General features: G+C 33.4%; 1 protein-coding gene across 4 annotated transcripts in view; it reads right to left on the reverse strand.

Annotated features, from left to right (window-relative positions):
• ct (homeobox protein, cut) overlaps positions 1-14,343 on the reverse strand; it is a 119,916-nt gene that overhangs the window by 23,908 nt on the left and 81,665 nt on the right. For all 4 annotated transcript variants that reach the window (XM_089708818.1, XM_089708819.1, XM_089708817.1 and 1 more), the window contains exon 4: positions 2,941-3,122. In XM_089708818.1, the coding sequence (XP_089564944.1) occupies positions 2,941-3,122 (182 nt within the window). The remainder of the gene's footprint in view (positions 1-2,940; positions 3,123-14,343) is intronic.

Raw genomic sequence — 14,343 nt, forward strand, 5'->3', positions numbered from 1 at the left:
GTGTTATAAATACAATGAATTTTATGCAGGAATTTCGATAGATATACTATTTTACAGTAAAATTAATATTTTTTTTTCTTAAAACGAGAATATATAATTTGATGAATTAAAAAATAGTGATAACAGGTTTCAAATAAACATATTTTAAATCAGGATACAACCAAAAGGTTGCTTTTTTGGTAGGTACCTATATAATAATGCATACTTAGGTGTTTTTTTCACACTTCGGCTTTAAAAAGCTTGGTTTTAAACTTGAGAGATATATCGTTTATGCTGTCTTTATTTTAAACACTGGCAAAAATATTAACAAAAATAACAAAAAAGTCGATTTTGGCGCCAAATAAATCAGTATTTCCAAAACTACTGAGCGGATCAGCGGAGCATCAACAAATCAAAATCCTTCGAAACCCTTCCATTGACGATTTTTTCCAATTTTTTTTTTAGTTTTTTTAATGTTTGTACAGTATAGCAACGTTCAGTATGTAAACATACCACTTGTATGTTAAACGGTTCGAGATACGGAATTTAGCAGCCGACCACTGTTTGTACTGTGTATTGATTTACCAAATCGCTCCCAGGGTTGTTTTTTTGGCTTCCTGTAGGTGGGAACATTATCGATGTGGGGTAAATTAAAGTATTTTTTTGGGATAAGATGTGTGAAAATAATAAAGTGGTAGGTACCTATGTAGCTTTTTAACCGACTTCAAAAAAATTAGGAGTTTTTTTGGCAGTAACTACTTAGTTGTGAAAATTTTCATCTATTTTTGTTAAATATTATACGTTCTGTAAATAGTGTTAGTAAAAAACGAATTTTCATAATGCAGACCTAAATCTATTACCTATTATGATATTTAAACACTTTCTTAAAAAAATTGAATCTACAACTTATTAACAATCACAATCTCTACAATATTATTTTATTCAACATACAGACAACGTATTTATGCTCTAACTAGCGTTATTCCCGCAGCTTCGCCCGCTGTATCTTTAACTTAATAAATTATTTTATTTTATTTTATTTTATTTGCATACAATTCGGATATCGCAGATCCATATTTTGTTTATACATAACAAACCTTCCTCTTCAATCACTATATCTATTAAAAAAAAACCGCATCAAAATCAGTTGCGTAGTTTTAAAGATTTAAGCATACATAAGGACATAGGGACAGAGAAAGCCACTTTGTTTTATACTATGTAGTGATAATATATAACAAGGCGCCTGTAATGTTATCAGTCAAAGGTAGGGTCAGCAAACAAACTGAACAAAGATCACTGCCGTTGTTTGTAATTATTTCCTATTCTCTGTTTATTGTGTTACTCATTTTTGTGCAATCTGTACTGTATCTGGAAATTAGTGATTTTGATTGTTTGTTTGAACGCGCTAATCTCAGGAACTATTGAACCGATTTCGAAAATACTTCTGCTATGTACGTACCACGAGTGAAGTCAGGAGCGCTAGTTTGTTTTAGTAGTCGCTTGCTTGAAATTGACATTTCTTATTCCAGGAACTAAAGGTAGGCAATTTTGTAATTTCTTCTGTTATCCAAAACCATGTTTTTGAATGCACTTAATCTCAGTTTTCTATCGATTCATAATAATTTGACGAAATTTAAATATAGAAATACATACAATCTCATCCTAAAAAAATCTCCTTAACCATGTGATAATTTTAATGAAACTCTGTTCCGCTGATAGATTCCAACAAGATACGGTGATGTTAATAAACTTGATAACGCCAGGTCGTAGACCTTTAGATTAGCTGTGTTTACATCTAACGTAGGCCTTGAAATACCTTTGAGATCAGTGGTTAAGCTGTAAAGAGGTCTAGGGTTCGATTTTCCTATATGTTTTTGGTTATATACTACTCAGTACTGGTCAGGTACTATGTGAAGGTTGTTTGTATGTAGGTATGTTTCTTTGTCCCTCTGTAACTACTAAATATTTCTGCAGATTTTGACTTTATAGTTATAATACTGTAAGCATTGTTACAACATAGTAATCTTATCAAACCGACGAATTAATTTTTGTATAGGAAGGTATGCATACAGGCACATAAAACGCGTTTAACAAAATAATTCCTCAAACAGTAATCAGTAAATTAATTTATGTGTATCCAAAACGGTCTAGCCGTTTTTGCTCTATCGTAACATATAATAGCAAGATCAACTGATTTACATTAGTCGGTTAGGAAACGCTTGCAAGAGTGTGTCGCAAAGTAATTATTAATATTATCTCTAAGAGAATATTGCACATTCTTGTATCAATATAACTCATATTATGGTCTTTATATATTGACTTTTTATCTTTCTTCACTTCTATATATATTACTAGCTTTCCGCCCGCGGCTTCGCCCGCGTTTTCAAAGAAAAACCCGTTCCCGTAAGATTTCCGGTATAAAACCTATGTCTTTTCTCGGGTATCAAAATATCTCTATACCAAATTTCATGCAAATTGGTTCAGTAGTTAAGGCGTGATTGAGTAACAGACAGACAGAGTTAATTTCGCATTTATAATATTAGTATGGATTAGCCTTATAACTCATAAATGATTAATATATTAATATGATTTTTTTATACATCACACCATTGAACATCTTATAGTTGAATCGAAAATGTGATAGAGCTGCTCTATGTTTTCTTAATTCTTCATTTAATTGGGTTACGATTACGATTATTTATATATGTATTATGTACCTGATATAATACGTATACACCCTTTCAAAGAAAAACCCGCATAGTTCCCGTTCCCGTGGGATTTCCGGGATATACCTATCCATGTTACCCTCTATATGTGTGCTTAATTTCATTGTAATCGCTCAGTAGTATTTGCGTGAAAGAGTAACAAACACACGCATACATAATTATCCATCCTCACAAACTTTCGCATTTATAATATTAGTATGACTGTCTTGATTAGCTACAACCTTCATCTACCTACCTGATCTCTCGTTTAATATCATCGTAGTCCCTCTGCGTATCCAGCCTCGCTTCAAGCCTGGCTATGTGCTGTTTCTTTTCATCCAGCCTCTCTTCCAGCCGCTGCAGTTGCTTCGCGTGCGCTTCTTGAAGCGCTGACAGCGATGCTTGTAACCGTCTCACGTCTTCTACTAATTGCGCGATCTGGAAATAAATGGATTTTATAGTGAGGAATAATTTATGTTTATTATTGATTTTCTTAAAATTAATAGATAAAGAAAGAAGGAAGGAAAGGAAGATTTGTCTTATTTGTATAAATAAATGTATTTTCCTTCTTGGATATATCTTTAGGTAAATTAGAATCTATGTAATGTTGTTCAGATATTCCAAAATTATAAATATTAATTCCTTCATTATTTTGTAATTGAGAGGAATCTGTGTGCTCTCAAATTTGTTTATAAACAAGTACCTTTACGTCAACCATTATAAAGAGAATGAAAATAATACTCAAAGAAATATAACAATTCGCTGAAAAAATAGTCTAAATATCTCCATAGGATTTTCCTGTTACTCGTTTTAAAATGAACCTTGGACTTTCCGAATTAAACAGTAATTACTTATAACAATATAATACGTAACTCAGAACAAACAGTCATAAAGCATTATCATTTATTACAGATTATAAATAATATCTTATAGTCAAAAATGAAACACCAATCTCATTATTGTACTAATTAAAAGTGCCATAAAAATCTTAACATATAAGTAGAATTAAATTGTAAAATCGTATAAAATAATTTAACGCGTCATTTAGTTAATAAAATAATGCTTAAATAAACTAATAATAGTAGATATATCGTGTTTGTTTATGTGTCGTCATATATTTTTCATGATCATAATTGAAGAACACTATAATCTGTGGATTGTCGTTATAATATAATTAATCTGAAAAATTGCTTTTTCTACATGTTATTTTAATTTTCCTTAATTTTTTTTCTTTCTTTTACTCGTGTTTATGGGCGTTGATGACCACTTATTAGATGACCAAGTCCTTTGCTTGCTCTGACATAAAAAAAACAAAATTCAAAATGGCGGAATTGACCTTCGGCAATCAATTGTATCAAGTGGTCATCGAAGCGTAGAGATGGCTAACGGATGCAGGAAGTCTGCTCTATAGGTGATGTAACTAGGTATTTAGGTAAATAATATGTACCTAATCACTGTATGTGATAATTGAAATGTTTGATGTGATTTTTTTGTATTATATCAAGTTGATTTGTTTGTTTGAACGTGCTAATCTCAGAAACTAATGGAACGATTTTAAAAATTCAAAATTGAATATGTACGTGATCCCTGAGTGCTATGTACCACGGGTAAAACAGGGGCGGACCGTAAGTGCTAAATAACTAATGTATTGATGGTTATAGCGAAAAGTAAACAGTGTTGTTAACTTGTTTGTCTGTCGAATTATCATTGGAATGGATGCACTGATTTGAGTAGGATTTCTTGAGTCTGTAGGTTTTTGGATTTGAAGTGATCGAAGTAGAGCACTAGGCCGAAATCATATGAGGAAAGAAATACGGAAGAAAATACAACTACTTAATTTATCAAACAATTGTTTACCATACAAATTGGACGTCTTTTTGATAGACAAGTTAATCTTCACAAATATTGACGCATTGTATACTTTATTACAATTACATAAAGCTGAAAATGCCTCGATTTGTTTACACCTTGACATATTATATGGTATCAGTTAAAAAGAACAAATATCAGGGAAACCTTGAATTTGACACGTTTGAAGAAGATTAAGGTTTTTAGTAACGTATTTGATTATTTTTATGACAATCGAAGTTGTATACCTAAGCCTTAATTGGACTACTAGCTTTTTCACGCGGTTTTATTTGAGTTAATATAACTTTACCTAAGAATCTTAATGAAAAAATAATTGAAGTTTGGTAACTAATAAGCATAATATGTATAAGAAAAAGAAAAATACTGAATGTCTAAAAAACAAACTTTATCGTAAGTGTATAATATTATGTACTTACTGAGATTTTCTTTTTTAAGGGCTGATTTTTCAATCCTTGGTTAAAACTTATTCGTTGAATAACGTATTAAACTACCATTTGAAAAATGTATTCTAATTACCTGTATTTGACAGTTTACGTGACATTTTAATATTATCGTGTAATACTTTATTGGACGGATAAGTTTTAACCAAGGATTGAAAAATCAGCCCTAAAACGACTTAAATAACTTGGAATATTCCTTCAAATAAATAGAATTGTCATGAAACTCGTTAGTTGCTCTTTATGAGCAATATTTTAATTAAATTTGAATTAATTAGTGGCCTAACTCCTGTTGTATCGTGGGTTTTTATCATAGATATTATTTAATTGATATAAAACATTTATAACATCTTATCTAGTAAAACCCACACATACATAATGTTAAAAGTAAAACTCACACATACATATCGTTAAATTATAATTACTTATAACATCATTAATACCTTAATATTGTTCGAGAGCAATAAACTCAAAATTTTCCTAAACTAAAGTTTCCGCGAGCTGTAAAAAATATTAATTTAAATTAAATTAGAATTATAGTTGAATAGCTAAACAAAATATTTAAATATAAGCCATTATCTAAATTTGCTTTTTTTCAATTATAATCAAGCTTATAACAAGTAATTTAAGCTATTCATTTTAATTTATTCGTTCATTCTAAATAAACTGGCGTAAATACGGTCCGCACAAAAAGCTTGTAAACACAACGCATTCAAATAGTACAGTTCACATAAAAAGTATTAGCCGAAACGAAATTTCCGTCGGACAGAACCGCGAGTCATTATTGTCTTAATTCGGCCCTGCGTTGACCGCTATTAGACGATCGGTGTAGGTTAAGAGCGGAAGCGATGCCATGAGAAGAAGCGATTTTTAAATGCACCAATCGCTGTTTTCAAACAAAATTATTTTAGATTTTAAGAAACACTTCAATTAGTTTTTTTAATTGACTATTTGGATAAAAAGCGATAAAATTGATAATTCATTTCTAGGATTAATAATTTGGCAAAAGTTATTAATTAAAAATCCTGTATTGCAGACATTTTAAAACTTTTGTAAGTGCACTTGCATACTTATTGATTACTAGTAAATTATTCCACAAGTGTGGTGTATTACTTCTTTAATTATTCTAATCGAACTAAATCTATTGAAATCTAGCGCTTCTGTCCGCTACAGCTCATCCCTTAAGCTAAGGGTTCCTTCAGGAGGGTTAAAGTTCAACCCCGACAATTACCTACAATCATTACTATGGACAATTATGTTTTCGACCGTCACAGTTACAGGTTTTTATTGGGCAGCTTTTTAGTTTAATTACTGGTCTTTTTCAACGCGTGGCTGCATGTCTGATTTGCCTTTTTGACTTTTGGCCTAACGTGTTGATGGGTTAGTGCTACATTTGTATTGGTAATTTCTTTGTTAGTCGTTGTTTGTTATAGATTAGATATTGTCTTGTAACGAACTCTAACTTCAAAACCTAAAATATCGGTGATTATAACATTCATTAGATACGTCCAAAACGGGGATATTTGATTTAAAAATTTACATATCCTCTAAAACCATTATCACATCAAAACGCACTGAAACCGAAAACATAGTACCGAATGAAACACATTAACCCATAACAAGAAAAAGATCACGAACGAAAACAATGGGGAAGCGAACGTCAATAGCAATAGACAATTGGAATCTAATAAAGTAACAAAACAGAACCAATTCGTCCCCTGACAATCCATCGTCATAAATTTGTACAAGGCTCAATCACAAAAGACGTGATGAAAGACAAGTGGACGAATAAAAAACGCATAATACGCCATTTTCGCCGTCACAAAGTGGAATCCATGTCGGCTATCTGTCAAACTGGTCAAACATGAGAATTGGCGGGTTACCATTATTAGCCGACCGAATTTAAACATCCACCGAACGCAAGGCCCGGCTACGACGCGACCCCTCTCTCGATTCCGGCGATCTGCCCAGCGATACCAACTGTTGAAAACAAAAAAGACGCTCGGATAGCTTCTACGGCGTGTTCCTTTTTCTTTTTCCACATCTATTGCTCACTGTATAGTTCCGAGCGAGTTTCATTTCGAGGAAAAATGATAAATGACGTGAATGATTGAACAGCCGGACATGAGTTTTGAATCGCCAAAAGAGATTTCGGCCTATCCGCTTCACATTTCATTCGAATTATGACGGGAGCGGCGGACAGCGCATCTATTGAAATTAAAATGCGAAAATTTATCGGCCATTTAGTGGATTGTCACGACATCACTAGCGATTCATAAATATTCACAACAAATGTCGCGGTGCTTTTACAAAACGAGCCGTTGATTGACAACATACGTCATCACATCTATCAAGTATGCGTGATCGGAAAACCGCATATAAAAATACCCTGCGAACGCTGTATCCATTGCATATCTTTTACAATGGTGATTGTAAATTGCATAGTTTTGCATTTGAAATTCGAAACATGACAATGACGTTGACAGCGAAATTGGCGGTAAATTTGTCTATAGCTTGACGTGACTCGGATTCCATTTTTGAAATGCATTGACAGGAGCCATTAGTAGTTTCAACGATTAGTTTCTGTCAGATGTTCGTTTTTCGCTTCGACGCGAGTCGATCGCTCGAAATTCACGCGGCATAGACAATTGGAATGCAATTGTAGTTTTGTGGCAGCCGACAACGAAATGAAGCAATTATAAGTTCGGGGAGCTCATTTATTGCCTGTCTATCGCTGCAGTTATAAAACAGAATAGAAAACTAAGTTCATGTTGTTATTAGTTCGTATTATGGAAGGCAATGTATCCTGCGCTTTATAGGTTTTGTCGTTTATTTTCTAACTTATCGCCTTTGTTCCTTGTCTGGTTTAGTCATCGAGTTGTTTTATGCAAGTAATTTGCATTTATTAGCAAGCTAGATAGTAGATACCTATTACCTACTATGGAAGGTAGGAACGTCTTGATTTTGGGGCATAAATAACAGAGTGTTAAGGTTTATACAATTAACAAACAGAATGGTTGCAGGTGCAATTTTTCAAAACAACCAAAGACAAGTAAGAATTAAATAGGTGTAATAAATAACCGAAGCAGACAATTTGGTCAGCAACGGGGCCGACACGTGATTGGCCGCACGCGATACGATGCAATTATACGAACGTCATGAGGAATTAAAAGAAATGCTTTTTTCGCGAAATGAAAATTTTGGCGTTAAGGCGATGTGGTGCGCGTGAAAACATAAACTGTGTGTAGGTTGGAACAACAGCTGTTAGTTATTATAGATGTATGTAATTAATTATTTTCATGAAAACTTAAAATTATGGGAAATGTATGTAGAAGATATTATGTATTACAATTTGAATATTGTAGGTATTAATACATATTATAGGTATAGATATATATACATTTGGATAATATATATACAACACAAGAATATGACATTTTTGATATTGATGATTTCGATAACGATTTCTTGTTTTGTATTAATCTAGAATCTAATCAAGCCAACACAGATAATAAATATCAACTCTAGACAATAAAATTTAAAATTTAAAAAACAAAGGGGATGGTAACGCCTTAAAATTTTCGCGTTTTCGGCGCACATACATCAAACCGGGGTGTTTTGCAAAGATATCAGAAGTAGATAATTTTGAGTAATGTAGTGAGGGTAAAAATGTGGGTTTTGGTAAAATATCGTTTTTGCCCAATTAAAATTTGGATGATTATTCATGCTTTTGGAAAGTATCTTCACATTTTAGTATCTAAGAAGCAAGATAAATGAATGAATGAATTAATATTCTTTACATATTTGTGACATGGTTGAGATAGCTCATAATATAGATAAACAAAAAGCAGCTTAAATAGTTTCAGGAACAACACATGTAGATTCTTATCTCCAATTAAAAATGAATCTTAAAATAACTCAAATAAATGTTATTTTATACCTGTTACTAAAATTGTTAAGTAATCTAATATTTGCAGGAAAATAAGGTAAATTTAACACAATTTGGATATTCGATGTCAAGGATAAATGACTCGGCTGAATTCAGTTCCGATCCGGGAGTACCGGAGATTGATGGAGTTATGACTTCAGATGTGACTTGGTTTATTCAGTTTAAAGGTTACACTGAGGGAATATTTAGAAAAAGCAATGTATTGAAAAATTAGCTAAAGTATTGAAAACCAAAAGAAAACTGGAAAATGTGTCAAAAGAACACCATTTATTGAAAAAATAACTAAAGTAAACCGAAAGATCAGGTTTTAGTTAATGATGACTTGTAATCGGATGGAGAAGAAAATTCATAGCTGAAACCGAAATCAGTGCATTGCATTACTTATAAAAGGTAGTAATTCTAATAATATTAACGAGCTGTTGACAGCGTTAAAAGAAACAAAATAGACAGGAAATTGTTTCACCTCAACGATATTTACGTGCAAAATAATTCATAAAAACACTTAGTTCTCATTAGTAATAAAAAAACTCATTCTCAATACAATAACATTTAACGTCCAATAGTTACTACGGCCTTCAAAAATTCCGATGCTCAAAAGAAAAAAGCTACCCATATTACAAAACAATTCAACGCAATTATATTTAACAGGTTTACAAAGTATTTAAGATCTACAATAACAACCTTAAAACGAAAACAACAGAACAATTCATAAATGACAAAATTCGATATACAGCAATTAGTAGGGACTTTTCTAATTAGACAAATCAAATAGAAATAAGTTATAAAGGAATTGTGCAAATAGTTTAAAGAAAGGGGGACTTATCGTTCGGTTGCAGACAGTGGAAACACCACTTTACGGTAATGATATTAAACATGTAATTGAGTCTATTGACGATAGAATTACGAAAGCAACTAACTTGTTAGTTTTTATTGACATATGTAGGAATATATAGCATACTCTCAACAATGAATAGTACACAAACAAGTAATTTTAAAGCGAATTTTTCCATCTACGCATGTATCTTTGCAAAAATACCCCACATAACTTATAAGCCATATCCAGTATACAAAACGAGCATAAGGGAGCAGCAAAAAGCATTTTTGAATATAAAAACACCAACAATTTTATAGCATAAGATAATTCAATATAATCTAGAGTGCGTTTAAGATCCAGGCTTTAATTACAGTCTAGATGCCTAGTACTTATCATTCTTGCTCAGCAGATGGTCAAGTTATGTTGACACATTGCAAATCATTTTTTCATACAACACGCTCGCCGCCATTATAATTATAAATAAAATTGACATTAATTACCACATGAAGTGGGTTAGCGATTTCTAGAAACATTTCCATTTTATGTCCTTTTTTGATTGTAGCAACATTGTGATCGTTAGTCGCTATGAAATGTGGCCGGGAATTTTAATATTTGTTTCTGGTAATTGCCCTGATGTTAGAATATTTACGGTGCTCATAATAAACTGAGATATGCTATTTTCTTTACATTGCACAAGTACCGTGATTTACTCTTTCATTTTAATCTTTCTTAATTGCACTGAGTAATTGCGCAACTTTATTATTTTTCGATTATTAAACCTTCCATATAAACAAACATCGTAGTCGTAATTAACGACAAGCTATCAAAACCGAAACACAAAATCGTACAACAGCTAATTAGAGTTAAAATGAAAATGCGGTCGCTCACATTCGTACAACAGATAAAAGCGAGACACACATTAAAAAATCAATACTAGAACACAACACTCACAATTAAGACGAATCCCTCAAACGTCATAGCACCCTTATACGCGAGCTTACACACGCGAAAACATCCCCGCAACCTTATTTCGTAGACGATAAAACCCACTTTCCGATAAACTTATTTCTCCTACCCGCAAAACAGTAAGAACCATCCCGCAAGCGAAATTGTCACATTACATCCTAAACAACTGTAAAAGAAGGTAACAAAATCGAAAATCGAATAGCAACAGTTGATGCGGTAAAGAATTATCCTACCAGCAAAAATATACACCCCAGTGGGGAAGTTTGGGCAATATGCAAAAGTTGGGGAGGTTGGGGAGACTGTGATTAGGCCGTGTGTGACGATGCGCATCTTATGCCCGCATTACCCTTTCGTTTTCCTTCCGATAGCGGCCTTTGTATGCCCCTTTATCTGTATAAAAAGTAGATCATACGATACCAATTTTCTTCTAGCTTTTCATAAACGTTTCGTATTGGCGCCTTTGATACTCGGCCCTTTCATCTCGCTCGATCGTCGCTCCATTACGTGTTGTAATCATCGAGCTAAACTTTCAATTACGTTGCGAATACGTGACAAAAAGTTCTCGCATCAACCAGTTATTGCGTCAAGTTTTTGTCCCGACGAAGTTACACCGCACAATCGACTGGATGTAATCCCCATTAGCAAAATACACTACGGGGTGGACTCGTTAACACACTTTCCGAGTTTCCCATCGAAACTACCCCCGTTTAGACTTCCAAATACGTTCGAGGACAAACTAATAAACGTGAATGTTTAATATTCTACCAAATCTTCGCCCCCACCTAAATTTCAATACGAGCTTAAGTAATATCGGATTCGGGACCGCATTCAGAAGACGAACGGCGTAAGAGACAAGCCGGTCCGCTGCTTGCGACGTTTCGCTTCTGGAACTCGCAAGTGCCTGATACAGACGTTATGGACGATTCAGAGAGTGATTTCCCTTGAAACCAATGTAGCATATAAATACCATTATTCTGAAACAATACACATTTTCGCCCTCGTCGTGTTGTTTTCAAGATGCGAACGCTTTCTGAATATTCAAATTGATTCTTGCGTCTTCAGAACAGATATGTTATAATCAACAATTACGCGGGATCTTGCTAAATCATTTTTAATGACGTAACGTCAGTCCTATTATCCTTGACATATTAAGTAAGCAATTTTTCGTTAATGTTTACGGGGAGTAATTCCTCGCTTACCCCTCCCGCCACTCACACATCGGCGTCTAATGAAATCAGACATCCCAGCGCAATTGTAGATTCAATTAGTACACAGCAGTTGCCATTCTTATCGGAGGAGACGATTTTACGAACGAATTAATCCGAAAACATACGATTCCTATCTCCCCTCGCCCCCACCGTCTTTGGAAGTGTCTATACGTATCGGCTCAAGTTGTTTTATTTGTCGTGTGTAATTAAGTACCTAACATAAATGAGAACGACGTATAAAATTCATTACAATCAATATCACGCACACAGCCTCACAAATCGTCTCGTAAGTTTTCATTTACATTGATAAGGCAATTATCATTTTTCAAACATAATAAAGTGTCGCATTTATCAATCGGTATTTATAAAAATGTCGCACACAAACCGTTACGAATGTTCTAAATTGGAACACATTTTGAATTTGGAATTTAATCGAATTAAAGTGACAACTCAATAAAAGAATCAATTTTATAATTCGAGCGCGCAATCAAAACATTGGAGCGTGACCGATCGGTAATCATCGATGGATTATAGCGAGGGGTAGGAAAAATAGGGTTTTTTAATCTGTGGCTCATTGATCAATTGATCGCGCCTCAATATTGACGATTATTGATATATTGATATTAATGCCACTCGTGGGGTGACTGAATGTCGACGTCACCGCAATTGAATATTGTGTAAATCTTTTGTACACAATTTTATTGTGGTAACATTGTTTGCGTTACGTTCCATTATTGATGTTTGACGTTCAAAAAGGTTTGTTTACTCTGTTTTGATTTGGCGTGCAATTTAGACGTTTTTATACAATTCCTTAATTTATTTAACTTCAATTTTAAAAACTCAACGTATGTATCACATGACATGTATTTGTTCGCAGATAAGAGTAATAAAACGTGACGTTTCCATTTCAAAGGAGCGACATGTTGGATTCGATCCGAGTTAATATGGCGACAATATGTACCATTCCATATTCAAACTTCAATACTCGAAATTGACACCGCAATATTCCAAATAGAAATAAGATTGCCTCGGGGGGTGCGTGGAGGCAGTTTATTATATCCAGGAACGTCTTCACGATTGAAACCAATTGTTAATTGAGCCATATCTATGAAAATTGCGTCTGTGCGAGTCGATTCTTATCGTACCCGTTAAATTTATTGTACAACGGCGGCTTTACAATGCACGATTCGGAGGAATTAGATGGTTTCCATATTTGAAATATTAAATTTCGAATTTCGAATGTAGTAAGACGTTCTAGAAATTCAATTTTCGAATTTCTTAATCGTTTAACCCTTAGCAGGTATCGTGGGTCAAATTTGACCCAGAAGCGAACATTTTCGGTTATAATTCTTTTAATATTTATGCAACGACTGTGCGCTTCTACGTATTCTCAGTGCTTCACTAGCTGCGGCGGGGGGTGGAAGTGCAGCGCTGGGACTATCTTAGGAGCGGAGGTAAGTAGCTGTCTGGGTCACTTTTGACCCACGACACCAAATAAGTAACTTTTTTCACTGGGTGTAATTACGTACTTTTTTTGTTTTAGTGTTTATTTGTACTACAATGGAGGCTTTTTGAACGATAGACAAATCGAGGAGTTGATATAGACGACTTAAGTGATGATTTGGAATCGGAAAATGAAAGGACACCAAATATAACCCAACTTTGTGACGACGAAATCATCGACGACGATCGAGACAGTCCCTAACCTGTTAGTTGCTCAGAAGACAGTATTTTGGAGTAAGTTCTGACGACAGTGAAAAAGAAAGAGGAGAATACGAGAATAAGAGAAAATACGAGAGATGAGAGCGAAGAAGATGAGGATGATGGTTGATGGTAGAAGTCATTTTGGTTTTGGTTGTCATTTTTTTTATTTTATGCTGATCTCAGAAGTAATATATTTTTTTGTTATTATAAAGATATGAGAAGAGCCATAAATATCTTTTAGTTAAATTTTTTCTTACATTTCTATTTTTTTTTATGTTTTAAGTTCACACTAACCAAAAAGTGCCAAAGAATAAGGTTAGTTACAAATGCGTGTAAAACATGATATTTTTTTTATATATTCTAAAATTAAACAAAGTTAGTTTTGTAAAAAAATATTTGTTTATTTCATGACTAACCATATTTTATACAAATTATAAAAAATCAACGTTCTACAACAGATTGTTTGGTATGGGTAAAATTTGACCCACGATACTGGTAGTGTTGCCAAAAAAGGCGATACCAGCTAAGGGTTAAGAATGTTGTATACAAGACGTAATTAAAAAAAGAATACCTACTTCCGTAAATAATGAAAATATTGCTTTTTAAATTTCGAAGTTATCGTATTTTAGAATACGTTCATTTTAAGTTCTATTTTCAAAATTCTAAATCGTTTGAAAATGTTGCCCTAATTATGTATTATCTAAATTAAAAA

Source organism: Colias philodice, chromosome 21 (assembly GCF_061535455.1).
Source record: "Colias philodice isolate Cphi_HAF_F1 chromosome 21, ilColPhil1 Martin Lab GWU primary, whole genome shotgun sequence".
In the NCBI taxonomy this organism is placed as follows: domain Eukaryota; kingdom Metazoa; phylum Arthropoda; class Insecta; order Lepidoptera; family Pieridae; genus Colias; species Colias philodice.